Source organism: Coregonus lavaretus, assembly GCF_964263955.1.
Source record: "Coregonus lavaretus genome assembly, chromosome: 24".
NCBI classification, from domain to species: domain Eukaryota; kingdom Metazoa; phylum Chordata; class Actinopteri; order Salmoniformes; family Salmonidae; genus Coregonus; species Coregonus lavaretus.
Window position 1 is genome coordinate 8,022,431 of NC_140011.1, and position 18,223 is coordinate 8,040,653.

Sequence of the window (18,223 nt, forward strand, 5' to 3'; positions counted from 1 at the left end):
GGGTGGTCATCCCGGTCAGTAGAGAGTTGTTTTCGCCCTCTGCCGGTCTGTAGCTTTGTTGTCCCCAATGTCTGCTGCTTGACCTTGTTCTTATGAACCGCCATCTTTGACATTTTAAGGATGAAAGCAACCTGATGCTCACTGTATCCCTCTGCCAGTAAAGCCAGAATTGAACCCTACATTTCCTCACTCAAACCTTTCCTTTTCAACTCTTTTGGCATGGTCAATAGTAATTTTTGTATTAATATTACTTTTGAGGTACTATTAGCACTGTTTTTGCCATCCAGCTGGTCCTATTGCAAGAGGATAGTGATGACCACAGCAGTGGTTTTTATACTTTTCCTCGTTAAATAAGATTTGGTTCAGGTGATCACCTAATCAGTACCTAATTCAGTAGAATGAGGTGTGCCTGTGTTGGAATTCAACAGACACTGGAATGGATTGGCTGTCATACATGTAGAGATGCTGATATAAGACAAATTTGCAGTGGTCTCTTAATTTTTTCCAGAGCTGTATATATCTCTCACCTACCAGGTCAACCTGGTAATATCAGGATGTAGGATGGGACATACAGTTCCGTCAAAGTATTCACACCCCTTGACTTTTTCCACATTTTGTTGCGTTACAGCCTGAATTTAAAATGGATTCAAATTAGATTTTTTTGTCTCTGGCCTACACACAATACACGTGGTTTGCAGAGTTCACAACCTGCTACACTTGTGAGAACAAGTTTTTTAAAGTTTATTTCATAGCCATCATTGACGAGATTTGTAAAAAATTGTAATTGTCTTTTGTTTTGAAGTGCTCCATGTGAGCAATAAGCATGTCTGGTTTCTCTGTCCTGATAAATCAAATCAAATGTTATTTGTCACATGCGCCGAATACTGATAATGTTGAGGGAGTGTGCGCGCCTGAGCACGCATATAAGTACCTGGCCTGCTGCGCGAAAATTTAGGAAAGTGTTGTTTTTTTTAACATCCATTCCGAATGATATATTAAAACTATAGTTCCTCACAGTAAGCTATTTTGCAATGAGAATTTTTCTCCCGGTCATTTTGACCAGTAAAATTAATATTATTATCGGCCAAAAGCCTGCAATTGCCGGCTAACCGAAATCCTGTCAGAGCCGCAGCTCCATACTACTTGTCAGTGCCTTCAGAAAGTATTCATATCCCTTGATTTATTCCACATTTTGTGTTACAGCCTTAATTCAAAATAGATTACATTTTCCCCCACCAATTTACACACAATACCCCATAATGACAAAGTGAAAACATGTTATTTTTTTGTTGTTGAAACTTTAGCAAATTGTATTGAAATGGAAATATCTAATTTACATAAGTATTCACACCCCTGAGTCAATACATGTTACAATCACCTTTGGCAGCGATTACAGCTGTAGGTCTTTCTGGGTAAGTCTTTAAGAGCTTTGCACACCTGGATTGTACAATCAAAGTAATTCTTCAAGCTCTGTCAAGTTGGTTGTCGATCATTGCTAGACAGCCATTTTCAAGTCTTGCCATACATTTTCAAGTAGATTTTAAGTCAACTGTAACTAGGCCACCCAGGAACATTCACTGTCCTCTTGGCCTTGTACTTTAGGTTATTGTCCTGCTGAAATGTGAATTGATCTCCCAGTGTCTGGTGGAAAGCAGACAGAACCAGGTTTTCCTCTAGGATTTTGCCTGTGCTTAGCTTAGCTCCACTCCATTTCTATTTGATCCTGAAACACTCCCCATTCCTTAACGATTGCATGCATACCCAGTGGTGGAAAAAGTACCCAATTGTCATACTTGAGTAAAAGTAAAGATACCTTAATAGAAAATAGTAAAAGTGAATACTACTTGAGTAAAAGTCTAAAAGTATTTTGTTTTAAATATACTTAAGTATCAAAAGTAAAAGTATAAATCAATCCAAATTCCTTATATTAAGCAAACCAGATAGCCAGGGGCACACTCCATCACTCAGACATCATTCAGAAACAAAGCATTTGTGTTCAGTGAGTCTGCCAGATCAGAGGCAATAGAGATGACCAGGGGTGTTCTCTTGATAAGTGCGTGAATTGGACCATTTCTGTCCTGCTAAGCGTTGAAAATGTAACGAGTACTTTTGGGTGTCAGGGAAAATGTATGGAGTAAAAGGTACATAATGTTCCTTAGGAATGAAGTGAAGTTAAAGTTGTCAAAAATATAAATAGTAAAGTACAGAGACCCCCAAAAAATACTTAAGTAGTACTGTAAAGTATTTTTACTTAAGTACTTTACACCACTGTGCATGCCTATAACATGATGTAGCTACCACCATGCTTGAAAATATGAACAGTTGGGTTGGATTTGGCCCAAACATAACTCTTTGCATTCAGGACATAAAGTTAATTTCTTTGCCATTATTTGCTGTTTTACTTTAGTGCCTTATTGCAAACAGGATGCATGTTTTGGAATATTTTTTATTCTGTACAGGCTTCCTTATTTTCACTCGGTTATTTAGGTTTTTATTGTGGCGTAACTACGATGTTCTTGATCCATCCTCAGTTTTCTCCTAACACAACCATTCAACTCTGTAACTGTTTTAAAGTCACCATTGGCTATCGTGAAATCCCTGAGCGGTATCCTTCCTCTCCAGCAACTGAGTTGGGAAGGACACCTGCATCTTTGTAGTGAATGGGTGTATTGATACACCATCCAAATTGTAATTAATAATTTTCAATGTCTGTTTTTTATTTCTTTACCCATCTACCAATCGGTGCCCTTCTTTGCGAGTCATTAGAAAACCTCCCTGGTCTTTGTGGTTGAATCTATTTTAAATCTACTGCTCGACTGAGGGACCTTACAGATTATTGTATGTGTGTGGTACAGAGATGAGGTAGTCATTCAAAAATAATGTTAAACACTATTATTGAGTCCATGCAACTTATTATGTGACTTGTTAAGCAAGTTTTTACTCCTGAACTTATTTAGGCTTGCCATAACAAAGGGGTTGAATACTTATTGACGAAAGAGATTTCATTTTTTTCATTTTTAATTAATTTGCACAATGTCTAAACACCATTCCACTAATATCATATTTAAAATACTCTTTGAAGAGGTAAGGTTTCAGTTGTTTTCGGAAGATGGACAGGGACTCTGCTGTCCTAGCATCAGGGGGAAGCGGGTTGTTCTAAGTTCACAACAATGTTTAAACCACATCAGGAGACCACTTTTGAGGTCTGGGGAAAAATATAATACATTTTAATTTTGGGGTGTAGTTACCCTTTAATGCAAGTGTGCACCAGCAAGAGACTGTTGTTTGGTTAGCACTGTTTCTGTAGCGCTCATGTGATTGCAGAGTATACAAAACAAATGGCCATTGGATTGATGCAAATAATCATGATGTCATTCTGCCAGGTAGGGATAAGTTACTTTGTAGTTAACATTTAATTGAGAAGGTTTTTGGGAAAGCCTTTCCATCTCTACCAGAAGAAGGTTATCGTTAGCATCATCGCTAACGGCTTCACAAGGCGGTAAATTAGTTAATAGACCAATAAGGAAGAGTTCCAAACCTATCCCAGACAGTCCTAGCTAAATTCTTGACATTGCGATAAAAAGGACTGCATTGGACCTTTTTGAAGCTTGAGTGGACAAGTGACAGTGACAGCATGGAATTCAAATGAGAAGACGGAGAGGTGAGACAGGGGGAAAAAAGAACATCTCAGTTTAGGAGAAAATAGTAGCCCTGTACGACCAGATGCTCTCTGACTATGAGAGAACACATCAATGACGAGAGATCAGCTGTAGTAGCATTGTTCTCATGGGGTAATCCATGTCTCCATCAGAAAGTCTAGGGACTTTAAGGTGAACTCAGCCTTGTTGACCACCGATTGGCAGTTCCAAAGGCTGCTGGAGACTAGGAATTCCACATGCGTTGTGCGCGCAGGGTACACTAGATTAGAAGAGTTGCAGCCACGGGGTGGGGAGCGTTTGTAAAACCTACAGGGATAGAAATCATGCACATACTTGATTTCTATGAAAATAACCTGGTAAGATAGTCAAGTGAGAGAGTGGTGTGAAGCCTTCCTTGAATAATTCCACAGAACAACTCAGCAGAATGCCTTTTTTTCAGCTACAGTCTTTGCTTTGGCCGACAACGCCACCGCTTGACAAGACGGCCGCATACAGCTGCTGCTGAAAAACTAGGGGAGACTGAAGTATTAACACTAATCGCTGATTGCCTAGCAGAGGTGAATAAAAATACCACCTCAACACACACCCACCTTATCAGAAAGCTATCACAAATTGACCTGAAACCAGTCCAAATCAATATTCTAACACTTCAGTCACAATTACTTAGCATTCTGCAGTTCAAAGCAATGATTAAATAGGCTACTATGTAGAGGGCAGCACTTAACTAGAATTGCCCTAGCCAGACAATACCAACAACCGCACTTATTGAAAGACAAAAATATACTTAGGCTACTCTTGCAGTGGTGAGTTGTCTTCCCAGGCTATAGATGAGCATGACCTTTTCTACATACTTTATATCTGGTTTGTCGTTTAAGTTTATACTGAAAACATTTTACCTTCCTGAACATTTTATTAGGTACATTAAAAAAAGATTGTCAATTAAAGTGCCTTTCCCAGCAAAACTAGCTATATATAGCCTTGCCCTAGCTATGGCATTTTATTTATTATCATTATTATTAAGTTTGATCCAGGTCTGTAATTAAAGCCCTACAACTTATCCAGAACGCTGCAGCCTGTCTGATGTTCAACCTTCCCAAGTTCTCTCGTCCCCCCGCTCCTCCGCACACTCCACTGGCTTCCAGTTGAGGCTCGCATCTACTACAAGACCATGGTGCTTGCCTACGGAGCTGTGAGGGGAACGGCACCTCCTTACCTTCAGGCTCTGATGCAGTGGCGGCTCCTGAAAAAATTCTCAGGGGGGGCAATTTTTCTGATGATTTAGGTGACCTACACACATTTTAAAAAAGATATGTCCAGCAACAACATGAAGACAGGGGCAGCATATAAGTCAATACCAGAAGCATTTATTGACTGATCTCAAAAGTGTTGGCTTACCAGGGTTGGTGGAGCCCTCAGTTTCATCTTTGCCTCGCAAAGCTAACTCAAACACTCCGCAAAACTTCACACACTGGATTAGCCGGCTGAGGATGTGGCGGTTCTTGCTAATGTCGTAGTAAATATATTTGTTATAGTGAATATGGAATATGATATGTTGAGTAAAATGTTGTGCTAAGATCTATTTAGGTCAGGAGCTGGTTATAAGTTCTGTTCCTATCCAATAACAATGGACAAAAGGGTCCTATCTTGTCAGCCTTGTCAGTTTCAGTTCTCCAGTAAACTTGTGATTATCAACACTAACCTCATCGTTGTGGCGGCGGACAGCTAGCCTGTATCCCTCATCCAGTTGAGTGGGAATGTTCACTCTCCCCAAAGCAGACAATCTCAAACAGCTATCCATGTGGGTCTTTGACAGCTCATGTTTCTTAATCTTTCCTGAAAGATGGTGCATGTCCGTTACACACCAGTCGCTGTCCAAGCGGTGCTGTCTGCCGTGCCGCCTTCAGGGTGAAAGAGTAAGCAGGGGGTAGCAGAAGACTGCATTAGCTACATCGCAGCCTGCTAGCCAGGTTTTTCGTTCGTACCAATTTTTGGAAAATCCTCGGGTGTAGGACTTCCCCCCTTTAGTAGAAACCTGTTGAATTATTAAATTTGGTCTGGGAGGTCCTAATTGTTTCGTTGCCAATTTATCTTGATTTGTTCGCCGACAAAAAGTAACTTATTTCAAAGAGACAATCGAGTTGCACTGAACGCTATAGCCATCTTGATAGTAGTACGTGAATTGATTGATGAGGCTACCCGCTCTTTTCTTAGTTACGTTCATGGTTACGTTACGTATGACGAAAGCGCGTAAGTGCAAGCCCTCAGAAACCCATAGAGATTGTATTGAAAGCTCTGATATTTGAAAAAAATAGATTTTACATGGGAGTCTATGACAGACTTCTGGGCGATTTTCAACCTGACTGAAATCGCCCCAAAAGGGGGGGGGGCCATTTGAAGCACGACTTTAGCCTGATTGGACATTTAGTGGCACTGTGGCAGATCAGACGTCTAGATTACAACACTGATAACTACTGTTGCCGTGATATAATTGATTAGAAAAAAAATCCCTTCCTTTTCCCGTTTGGCAGTGCGTCGCCCATATCGCCCTATTGAACACACCGCCCCTGCTCTGATGAGACCCTACACCCAAACGAGGGCACTACGTTCATCCACCTCTGACCTGCTAGCTCCCCTACCTCTACGGAAGCATAGTTCCCGCTCAGCCCAGTCAAAGCTGTTCGCTGCTCTGGCACCCCAATGGTGGAACAAGTTCCCCCACGACGCCAGGACAGCGGAGTCACTGACCACTTTCCGGAGACACTTGAAACCCTACCTCTTTAAGGAATACCTGGAATAGTATAAAGTAATCCTTCTTCCCCCAACCCCCATTAAAAAAAAAGGTGGTTGTCCCACTGGCTATCAGAAGTTGAATGCACCAATGTGTAAGTCGCTCTAGATAAGGGCGTCTGCTAAATAATGTAAATGTTATGAGCTTGCTAATTTCTGCCCTCTGTTGGACAGACATAGGCTCTGCAACAGGATAGTCCTTTGCTGCAGGAGGAAGTTGCCTCTAAGACCTGATCTTAGGTCAGGTATGTGTTTGACCTCGTAATGCGTAGGGGTACAATTATGGCACTGTAAGGTATTCCTCGAATGACCATAGAACTTCCCTAAACCATAGCCTACTATTCATAGGTACATGAGGTCCGGAAAACGCTGTTTGTACTTTTTGCACAGTGAAGTTTGTTGTGTATTTCGGCTCAGTGATGTAAACAAATTTGTGCACAACATTTGAGTGAGAGAACTTTTTCTGCATATAAAAAAGTTCTGGTATTTTTTATTTCAGCTCATGAAACATGGGACCAACACTTTACAGGTTGCGTTGATATTTTTGTTCAGTGTATTTATAATGCTGACCTACCACGTGCTTTCTTCCTGTCTGTTTGGTATTTGAGGTACATTAGCGGTGTTACTGTGTCAGCCCCATTGTCTCCTCTGCTGTGAATAGAGTTAATGCTTCAGCTGTATTGTGAAAGAGCTGGCCTTATTCAACTACTTAATGCTGAAAACAAAGACCGAGATAAAAACTGTTCAAAAGTATTGTATTTATTTTAAAACTGCATTTCCAGAGCAAGTTAAAACCATTTATACATTAGCAACTTTTAAAACCGTGGCTCACCTAGCTTAACAGACATTTGGGCACACCTATTTGAAATGTCAGGTGACCTAATTGCCATGGTTAAAATCAGCTGTGTTAGCCACATCATTAGAGCATCACAATTAGCCACATCATTAGAGCTCAGCCAATTGAAATAAAGAAACGTACAATCAAAATTTGCTATAGAGGTTTGAGATGGTGGATAAGTTATCTTAGAGCTGTTGAAGGTTTGTAAGTGACTGAATGAATAAATAGGCTACATAGACAAAACACAACTTGCTCTTAAATAAATAATGTGAAGAAATAAATACTTTCAGTAAATATGATCAAACCAGAATATCCCTAGGTGAGGAGCCACTTCCCCACATGTATGAAATGCAATATCTAGCAAAGGACCTCTGCATCCGTATGCTCTGAATGTGTTGAATAGATAACTGGTCACTTTAGCGCTACTATGAAGACCTACTGCTCAAAACATTTTCAACTTTTATGTTAATTATACAGTGAGGGGAAAAAAGTATTTGATCCCCTGCTGATTTTGTATGTTTGCCCGCAGACAAAGAAATGATCAGTCTATAATTTTAATGGTAGGTTTATTTGAACAGTGAGAGACAGAATAACAACAAAAATCCAGAAAAAACGCATGTCAAAAATGTTATAAATTGATTTGCATTTTAATGAGGGAAATAAGTATTTGACCCCTCTGCAAAACATGACTTAGTACTTGGTGGCAAAACCCTTGTTGGCAATCACAGAGGTCAGACGTTTCTTGTAGTTGGCCACCAGGTTTGCACACATCTCAGGAGGGATTTTGTTCCACTCCTCTTTGCAGATCTTCTCCAAGTCATTAAGGTTTCGAGGCTGACGTTTGGCAACTCGAACCTTCAGCTCCCTCCACAGATTTTCTATGGGATTAAGGTCTGGAGACTGGCTAGGCCACTCCAGAACCTTAATGTGCTTCTTCTTGAGCCACTCCTTTGTTCTTGGCCGTGTGTTTTGGGTCATTGTCATGCTGGAATACCCATCCACGACCCATTTTCAATGCCCTGGCTGAGGGAAGGAGGTTCTCACCCAAGATTTGATGGTACATGGCCCCGTCCATCGTCCCTTTGATGCGGTGAAGTTGTCCTGTCCCCTTAGCAGAAAAACACCCCCAAAGCATAATGTTTCCACCTCCATGTTTGATGGTGGGGATGGTGTTCTTGGGGTCATAGGCAGCATTCCTCCTCCTCCAAACACGGCGAGTTGAGTTGATGCCAAAGAGTTCCATTTTGGTCTCATCTGACCACAACACTTTCACCCAGTTCTCCTCTGAATCATTCAGATGTTCATTGGCAAACTTCAGAAGGGCATGTATATGTGCTTTCTTGAGCAGGGGGACCTTGCGGGCGCTGCAGGATTTCAGTCCTTCACGGCGTAGTGTGTTACCAATTGTTTTCTTGGTGACTATGGTCCCAGCTGCCTTGAGATCATTGACAAGATCCTCCCGTGTAGTTCTGGGCTGATTCCTCACCGTTCTCATGATCATTGCAACTCCACGAGGTGAGATCATGCATGGAGCACCAGGCCGAGGGAGATTGACAGTCCTTTTGTGTTTCTTCCATTTGCGAATAATCGTACCAACTGTTGTCACCTTCTCACCAAGCTGCTTGGCGATGGTCTTGTAGCCCATTCCAGCCTTGTGTAGGTCTACAATCTTGTCCCTGACATCCTTGGAGAGCTCTTTGGTCTTGGCCATGGTGGCGAGTTTGGAATCTGATTGATTGCTTCTGTGGACAGGTGTCTTTTATACAGGTAACAAACTGAGATTAGGAGCACTCCCTTTAAGAGTGTGCTCCTAATCTCAGCTCGTTACCTGTATAAAAGACACCTGGGAGCCAGAAATCTTTCTGATTGAGAGGGGGTCAGATACTTATTTCTCTCATTAAAATGCAAATCAATTTATAACATTTTTGACATGCGTTTTTCTGGATTTTTTTGTTGTTATTCTGTCTCTCACTGTTCAAATAAACCTACCATTAAAATTATAGACTGATCATTTCTTTGTCAGTGGCTAAACGTACAAAATCAGCAGGGGATCAAATACTTTTTTCCCTCACTGTAGATACAGTACCAGTCAAGTTTGGACACACCTACTCATTCAAGGGTTTTTCTTTATTTTTACTATTTTCTACATTGTAGAATAATAGTGAAGACATCAAAACTATGAAATAACACATATGAAATCATGTAGTAACCCAAAAAGTGTTAAACAAATCAAAATATGTTTTATTTTAGATTCTTCAAAGTAGCATATGCATATCCTTGCTTCAGGTCCTGAGCTACAGGCAGTTAGATTTGGGTATGTCATTTTAGGCGAAATTGGGCTGGCACAATTACCGTGTAACCGGCAGTTACGGATGAAGGCTGTCATGAAAATAAAATAACTGTCCTATATTACAAATGTTTAAACAAACAGCTGAGTGAAGACGGGGTGTTTCTGCGGTACACAGACTCTTAACGTGATGAGACTTTGTTGCTCCTTGCTGTAACAAGCAAGGTGTTGTAGCAAACGAGCAGATGCAGAAAGGTGCAAGCGAGGTGCAGCACACAGAAATATAATCTATGGCAGCACATGCGGTCAGGAGCATTTTTGTTTGTTTATTGCTATTCTAATGGTTATTACGAAGACCCGCGGTCATTTTGGCCCGGGCAATTACCAGCATCCAAAATTCCATGACCGTCACAGCCCTAGTGGTGTGTGCATTTTTTAAAATACCCATGGTGCAGCTGGTCACCAATCTCCAGAGTAGTGACGGTTACTGACACACAAACAAACACAGAGTGTAGTGGTCTATCTGTGACCGTAAACTATCTACACAGTCTGACTGTTGAAGACCTATCGTCAACCTCCTCCATCAATGTTATTCGGAACATACTTCATGTATGGGGATTGTGGAGTTGTTCTAGGCACCGTATAGGGAGCGCTGGAACCGTTTTAGGAAGCATAGAATCGTACAGGGACCATTAGAAGTATTCTAGGGACCATAGAACCCTGTTAGGGACCATAGAACCGTAAGGGCGTGTAGTAGAACCTGAACATTATGGCCAGGTCGACTATGGTGGACCAGTCAAGGCTGCTGAGGATGCAGCTGACAGCCATGCAGACCATGAGAACGCTCATAGTGGAGAACGCCAGCGCTGCAAAGCATGGAGGAAAGGCTTAACTCAAACTCAAGGGAACACTACAGAGCGGTTTGATGTTCTCAGTGGATGTTCTTACTGCCTACCAGTATTTCAGTCTACTAACCATCTCTCTGTTTTTTTGTTTTTTTTCCCAGGGTGAAAAAAACAATGGATTTGATGTTCTCTACCATAACATGAAGCATGGCCAAATCTCCTCCAAGGAACTTGCTGAGTTCATCAGAGAAAGGTAAGTTGTTGATTAGCCTGGTTCCACATCTGTTTTTGCTATGTCATGTGCTACATGTGTAACCAGGCTATGGGGTTTGGGGTTTTCTTAGTTAAACTTGTTGTTCTCATCACAGAGGTGAATTTGTATCTCGAGGCTTACTTTCAAAGTTACTCAACACTCTTTTTATAGTTAACCTTTAACTTAACCGTCTGTTACGAAAACATTTCATGTTTTCTCTTCAGATTAGTCTCTTTTCTCTCAGTGCAGGTGTTGTTTTCAGTCTTCTGGTTCAATGGTTATGCAAATGAAATGTTGGGGATTTTCTGTTTTGACTTGGTATTAATTCATAGGCTAACCCTAACTTGAGATACACACGCATCTCAAGATTTGCACCCATTTCCCATTGACACCAATAGATGATTTACACACAGAAGTTTCTCTAGCCAAAGTCTTTATGGAACCCATTTTCCATTTTTTTAGCATTTTTTCATCAACCACATTTGCCTACATGTTAACTTTTTCATTAGTGACCAAATTACATTCTCAAGTCAATCATTCGCTTAATGTATGTTAAAATTGTGAGACTAGGGCTTGATGACCTATTTGCTGTAGAGGGAGCCAGTGTTGTAGTTAATCAATTACTTGACCTATACACTGAGTGGACAAAACATTAAGAACACCTGCTCTTTCCATGACATAGACTGACCAGGTGAATAAATGTGAAAGCTATGATCCCTTATTGGTGTCACTTGTTAAATCCACTGCAATCAGTGTAGATGAAGGGGACAGGTTAAAGAAGGATTTTTAAGACCTGAGACAATTGAGACATGGATTGTGTATGTGTGCCATTCAGAGGGTGGATAAGACAAAATATTTAAGTGCCTTTGAACGGGGTATGGTAGTAGGTGCCAGGCGTACCGGTTTGAGTGTGTCAAGAACTGCAACTCTGCCGGGTTAGTTCTTCACGCTCAACAGTTTCCTGTGTGTATGAAGAATGGGGGTGGGGGGCGGGGTCCTAATGTTTTGGTATACTAGATTAATATTGCAGCATTTTATATCACCCAGGAGCAAACCCGATTTGGTTAATCCAACCTAAGGAATTACTGTGGAAGGTGTCCGGTGTAGCCTATTCACACAGGTTTAGGCCTATTTAGCCCACACTATAGACTGTAAACACTGGTATAGTGGACTGCATACCTGTAGCGTCTAAACCATAATAAAACCTTAATTCTACCTTCCTTGATAATTCCTCTCACACCTTGAGATGTCTTTCATTGTGTCTGAGCTCTATTTTTATAACCTCATCTGCTAAAGGTTTCCTGGTGGAATTCTACAGGAATTCCAAAGCGTACCTTCAGCCTGGGCTGGTCCATACAAAAATGATCATCTTTTTTTTTAAATATACACAGTTTTCTTTTTCTCATGCTACCCTTTCATCATTGGGGAACCAGTGTTTCCCCTAGGATTTTTTTCAGCAGCGGTGGCAGACTTAGGGGGGATGTGCCGCTACAAAATGCATATAGGTTATAAGTTATAAATATACTGAACAAAAAATATAAACGCAACATGCAACAATTTCAAAGATTTTACTGTTACAGTTCATATGAGGAAATCAGTCAATTGAAATAAATTCATTAGGCCCTAATCTATTGATTTCACATGACAGGGAATACAGATATGCATCTGTTGGTTACAGATACCTTTAAAAAATGGGCCTCACAATGGGCCTCAGTATCTCGTCGCGGTATTTTTGTGCATTCAAATTGCCAATCGATAAGATGCACTTGTGTTCGTTGTCTGTAACTTATGTCTGGCCATACCATAACCACACGGCTACCATGGGGCACTCTGTTCACAATGCTAACAGCTCTGGTGGCCATTCCTGCAGTCAGCATGCCAATTCCATGCTCCCTCAAAACTTGAGACATCTGTGGCATTGTGTTGTGTGACAACTGCACATTTTAGAGTGGCCTTTTTTTATTGTCCCCAGCACAAGGTGCACCTGTGTAATGATCATGCTGTTTAATCCGTTTCTTGATATGCCACACCTGTCAGGGATGTAATCAAATTTGTGCACAACATTTGAGAGAAATACGCTTTTTGTGCATATGGAAAATTTCTGGGATCTTTTATTTCAGCTTATGAAACATGGGACAAACACTTTACATTTTGCATTGATCTTTTTGTTCAGTGTAGCTCTCTAAGGTCTGCAATGAGTGACATGACAAGAGGGAAACTGCTGATGCGCAACCTGAGTTCCTTAACAAATAAAAACATATTTTTTTTATTTGCCTTTGTTCATGTCCCCCTACATTTCCGCAACCCAAACCGGTTAGCATAGCTCTAGTCCAACAAAAAAACAAACATTTTCCCAGCTGGCTAGAATGTATAAGGCCATCAAACACGTTCTTCACACGCTAGGAACGCATTTGCTCCAACATTATAATGAAAAGGTCCCTCGCTCCAAAAACACACGTTTTCTGGAGACTTGTGGGCGGAGTGCTGATGACGTCACCCACTTTATGCACTTTCGGTAGCCTGATTGCATCCAGACTGAGTAGAAATCCGCACACAATGCGTCCCTGACCACCTCGTCAGCCAGACCTGAACACAATCAGACCACAATGCGACTTTTGTGCGACTAGACCCGACTTTTCAATACGATCTTTGTATTCTGATAGCAGAAGTCACATGTAAGTGTCAAGTGTAGACACGGCCTGTGGTGTAGACGGGTAGCTTACTAGCCTACATCTCAGGATTAAGCCTATGCTATATCTTTACTCCTCTGTGTAACTGAAACTCATCTTGCACACCTACCTACCCATCAGTATCAGTCTTGACATGTGATTGGATCTGGGTTTTCTGCAACTGTTCCATTGAGGATGTCTCTCATATCTCTCAGGAACACTACACTGTGGCTCCCTCTGGTGGCCAGACACAAACATGCACCGAATTGTGTAAAGAGATAGCCTGCTACAATGACTGTGGCCTGTATCCCAGGCCTCTCAAACACAGAACCAATATTCGTCCTGCAGGGAGTTGTTCACTTGTATCTATCTGTTCATTGAGTGTACAAAACTTTAAGGACCGACTTCCTAATATTGAGTTGCAACCCCCCTTTTGCCATCAGAACAGCCTTAATTCGTCGGGGCATGGACTCTACAAGGTGTTGAAAGCGTTCCACAGGGATGCTGGCCTATGTTGACTCTAATGCTTCCCACAGTTGTGCCAAGTTGGCTGGATATTCTTTGGGTGGTGGATCATTCTTGATACACACTGGAAACTGTTGAGCGTGAAAAACCCAGCAGCGTTGCAGTTCTTGACACAAACCGGTGCGCCTGGCACCTACTACCATACTCCGTTCAAAGGCACTTAAATATTTAGTCTTGCCCATTCAACTTCGGAATGGCACAAATACACAATCTATGTCTCAATTGTCTCAAGGCATTAAAATCCTTCTTTTACCTGTCTCCTCCACCTTCATCTACACTGATTTGAAGTGGATTTAACAAGTGACATCAATAAGGGATCATAGCTTTCACCTGGTTAGTCTACGTCAAGGAAAGAGCAGGTGTCTTTAATGTTTTGTACAATCAGTGTATAAGTCAAAGATAAATAGATTTGAAAGAGGTTTGGTCAGCAACTTTGAGTTTGAGTGTTTGAGTTTGGAGTGGAGGGGTGCAGGCAGGTCTGTGTGAGTCAAAGGCGCTGCACGGTCAATCCAACGTCTGCATTGGCCATGCAGCATTTATGGTGATACGGCCTCTGCAGAAGACCGGTCATTCATACTTCTTGCACTTTGCAGAGCAGCGCAGAGCTGTTGTGGAGGAAGTTCTCATGGACGTGAGTTTGTGTTTATACAGGACCTCCCACCCCACCTACCATCAACCAATCATGTTAATACAGAGTTATACTGAGCCCTGCATTGTTACAAAATTTGAGAGGCGCATGGCAATGCGGTACAGAGGTTAATTTGGCCTCTGCGTGCCTCCGGAGGCTCCGCAATTGCGTCACACCATCCGTACGGAGCCTCCGACCACAATTTCGGATCAAGCATAAATTGGCTTTTTGGAAGGGAGAATTGTCTTGGCCCAGAGGGTATTTACACACCTGGAGTGTGTTTATTCTCTGTGGAGTCATGGTATTTCCTGTGTGTGTGTCTTTGTGAGAGCCTTGAGTTGTGGATTTGGGAACTGGACAATTATTATTCCTGGGGTGAGGATATAGAGAGAGTATGCCACGACTGATAAGGATGACCAACCATGGTAACCTGTCAAGAATAAATTCTATAAACCTTAAACCTTAAACCTAACTGTCTGTTAGAAAAGGTAGAAGGCTTGTGCATGTAACTTGGCACACGTGTTTGTTGTACTCATAGTCAGAATGTGCGTGTGCTTTCATGCATGCTAGTGTTCTGTCTTTGTGCCTGCCTGAGTACGTGCGTGCCTGCCTGCCCGCACGTGTGCGAATGCGTGCTTGCTCTAGTTCCCCCTCACTGACCCTCCTCTCCTCCTGTGCTGACGTGACTGCAGTGGGAGCCTGAGTAAATGACACATGCATCATTCAGGCCTCCACTAAACCAACGTTTTAAGTTTTTACTTCTGTCACTTCCATGCAGGAGAACGGGGGGATGATGAGGGAGGGAAGGCTTCGACATGACACTAGATAGGAGGCCGTGACGAGCAGAGCTCACTACTCGATGAGCCACACTTAGTCAAAGCAAAGCCCAACCAACACTCAACTTTGTGCCTGCAGTCAGACGTGTGTGTGTGTTTTGTGGGAGTGGAGTTGTCTTGTGCTTTGGCTTACATGTACAGTACTTGTTGTAGTCACTCAATTAAAACTCATTACAACTGGTAGAGATTTTGAGGGCTTTTAGTACTGTGTTGATGGATTTATATTGGTTGAACTGATTCAGAAGAGACTGAGGCTCAATCCCAAATGGCACCCTATTCCCTATATAGTCCACTGCTTTTGACTAGGGACCATAGGGTCAAAAGTAGTGCGCTATATATGGAATCCATTTGGAACGCATACTGAGTGATGTTACTGATTCAGTAGGTAAAAATGATGAAGGTAATGACGTGATGTGTTTTGTCCCTCTAGGGCTACCATAGAAGAGGTCTATGCCAGGTCAATGACCAAACTTGCCAAGTCAGCTGGCAACTTCTCTCAGCTTGGGTAAGACACACACACACATTATGTTCTTCTATCCTTCTGGGGACCTAAAATTAATTTCCATTCAAAATCCTATTTTCCCTAAACCTTACCTTAACCCCAAAGCTTAAAATAGTATTTGTCCTCATGGGGATGTGGGAAATGTCCCCACAAGAAGAATTTTCCTTGTTTTACTATCCTTGTGGGGACTTTGGGGATTTTAGGTCCCCACAAGGATAGAAGAACACACACACACACACACACACACACACACACACACACACACACACACACACACACACACACAGAGAGAGAGAGTCAGGTCAGGTGAAGAGGGATGAGTTTGTATTCCATATCAACCCTCCCTATTTAAGGATAAGACAAGTCTGAATGAATGCTCTACTGAACACACTCCAGTTAATAAAGTGTGTGTGCACGTGTCCTGCAGGACATTTGCCCCGGTGTGGGATGTGTTTAAGACGTCCACAGAGAAGCTGGCCAGCTGCCACCTGGAGTTAGTGAGGAAGCTACAGGAGCTCATCAAAGATGTGCAGAAGTATGTGGATGACCAGGCCAAGGTCCACAAAAAGGTATGGCATGGAGAACTGCACACAACAACACACTAATATATATTTTTTCAAAAGCAACTTTGTCATATGTGCATACATATGCATTTTGAATGTATGATTGGAGCCGGGAATCGAACCCACTATCCTGGCATTGCAAGCGCCAAAGCCATGCCTTACCAACTGAGCTTCAGAGGACCTCTACTTTGTTCCTTTAGGCATCAGCTAGTCTGTCCTTGCTGGTTCCTGTGCTCTGTATGCCTGTGTGTTTGTACTGTTTGTCTGGGTAGGCTGCTGCTGGGGACAAACCTATGTTCACCCTCTGAAGGTCAATAAAGTTGATTCCTTTCAGTCACCGCTATGGGGAAGAGTTTTAGTAGAGTGATTCTACTGATTCTGGAGAGAATGCGTGTGTTCTGTTGGAGATTCACTGTCCTGCCTGGAGTAGCCACACTGTGTAGCTGTTGAGCTTTATCAGTCTCGGTCTTCCCTCCCTGCTTGTGGAGTCAGCCGGATCTGACCCATCTTCCAGTTAACGCGTAATGTGTTTACCCGTTCTGAGTTCTATTGGCTTTTATTGATTCTGTTATAGAAAATGGCCCATCCTGAATGATCTCACCACGATCAGCTTGCAGACATGATCTCACTACTTTAGAGTAGCCTTATAAAGGAACCAGGAGGTTCTGCTTTTGATGAATCATTTCATTTCTCTAGAGAGTAACAAAGCATAGCTGTGTTTGATCAGTCTGTTAGCCTGCCAAAGTCTGCTGATCTGCAGTAGCCAGGCTAGTCGATGCTGTCGTGCCAGGGCTGTGGTTTGAAGCATGCATTTTACACACTTCTCTCCCTGCTCTAGTCAGACTCCCGAGTGGCGCAGTGGTCTAAGTGGTTCGAATCCAGGCTCTGTCGTAGCCGGGCGCGACCGGGAGACCCATGGGGCGGCGCACAATTGGCCCAGCGTCGTCCAGGGTAGGGGAGGGAATGGCCGGCAGGGATGTAGCTCAGTTGGTAGAGCATGGCATTTGCAACGCCGGGGTTGTGGGTTCGATTCCCACGGGGGGGCCAGTATGAAAGTTCTCAATCTAACTAACGAAACAGTGACTGTGAATTAGCAGCAGAGGCGTGTTTGTGCTTTCAGCATAACAAAAGTGGTGTCACACACAGCGCCTATCTCTCTCTCTCTCTTCATGTGAATATGTGGTTTTAACCAATCTCTTCTATTTTAATGATCTTTGTTGCCATTAAGTGGTTTCAATAAATGGCTTTTCAAGCTACACTAAAATGAATGTGTTTTGAAATTGTTTTAATGGTTGTTGTCTTACCCCTCCCTCTGTCTTGTTCAGACGAAGGAGGAAGTGGCATCCACTAATGGGGCAGTACAGACCATCCAGACGACCGGGGTGGCCTTACAGAAGTCCAAGGAGAACTACAACGCCAAAACTGTGGAGCAGGAGAGACTCCGCAAGGAGGGAGCCACACAGAGAGAAGTGGACAAGGTACACTACACTAGACTTAAGTACACTAGACCAAACTACTCTAGGAGAGAGCCACACAGACGATGTGGACAAGGTGGGAGGGTGGGGAAATCACGGGTAGACAACAGAAGATCGGAAGTGGGCAGCTGTAGGTTCCCAATACCTCCTATCACTAGCCCATTCTCTGTCTCCATTTCAGCGAGATCTTACAACCCTGTCTGTCATTATGTACATTCGTAATAGTAAAGCCAGAAGATCCGTTTACTGCCCCAATCTGTTTCTGAATCACATACTGTAGTGGTCCTCTGTAGCTCAGCTGGTAGAGCACGGCGCTTGTAACGCCAAGGTAGTGGGTTCGATCCCCGGGACCACCC

General features: G+C 42.6%; 1 protein-coding gene across 2 annotated transcripts in view; it reads left to right on the plus strand.

Moving 5' to 3' along the window:
• The window catches only part of LOC311100031 (F-BAR domain only protein 2-like), a 93,893-nt gene that overhangs the window by 18,063 nt on the left and 57,607 nt on the right, over window positions 1-18,223 (plus strand). For both annotated transcript variants that reach the window (XM_084140764.1, XM_084140765.1), the window contains exons 2-5: window positions 10,578-10,669; window positions 15,758-15,832; window positions 16,257-16,398; window positions 17,718-17,870. In XM_084140764.1, coding sequence (XP_083996890.1) covers window positions 10,578-10,669; window positions 15,758-15,832; window positions 16,257-16,398; window positions 17,718-17,870 — 462 coding nt within the window. The remainder of the gene's footprint in view (window positions 1-10,577; window positions 10,670-15,757; window positions 15,833-16,256; window positions 16,399-17,717; window positions 17,871-18,223) is intronic.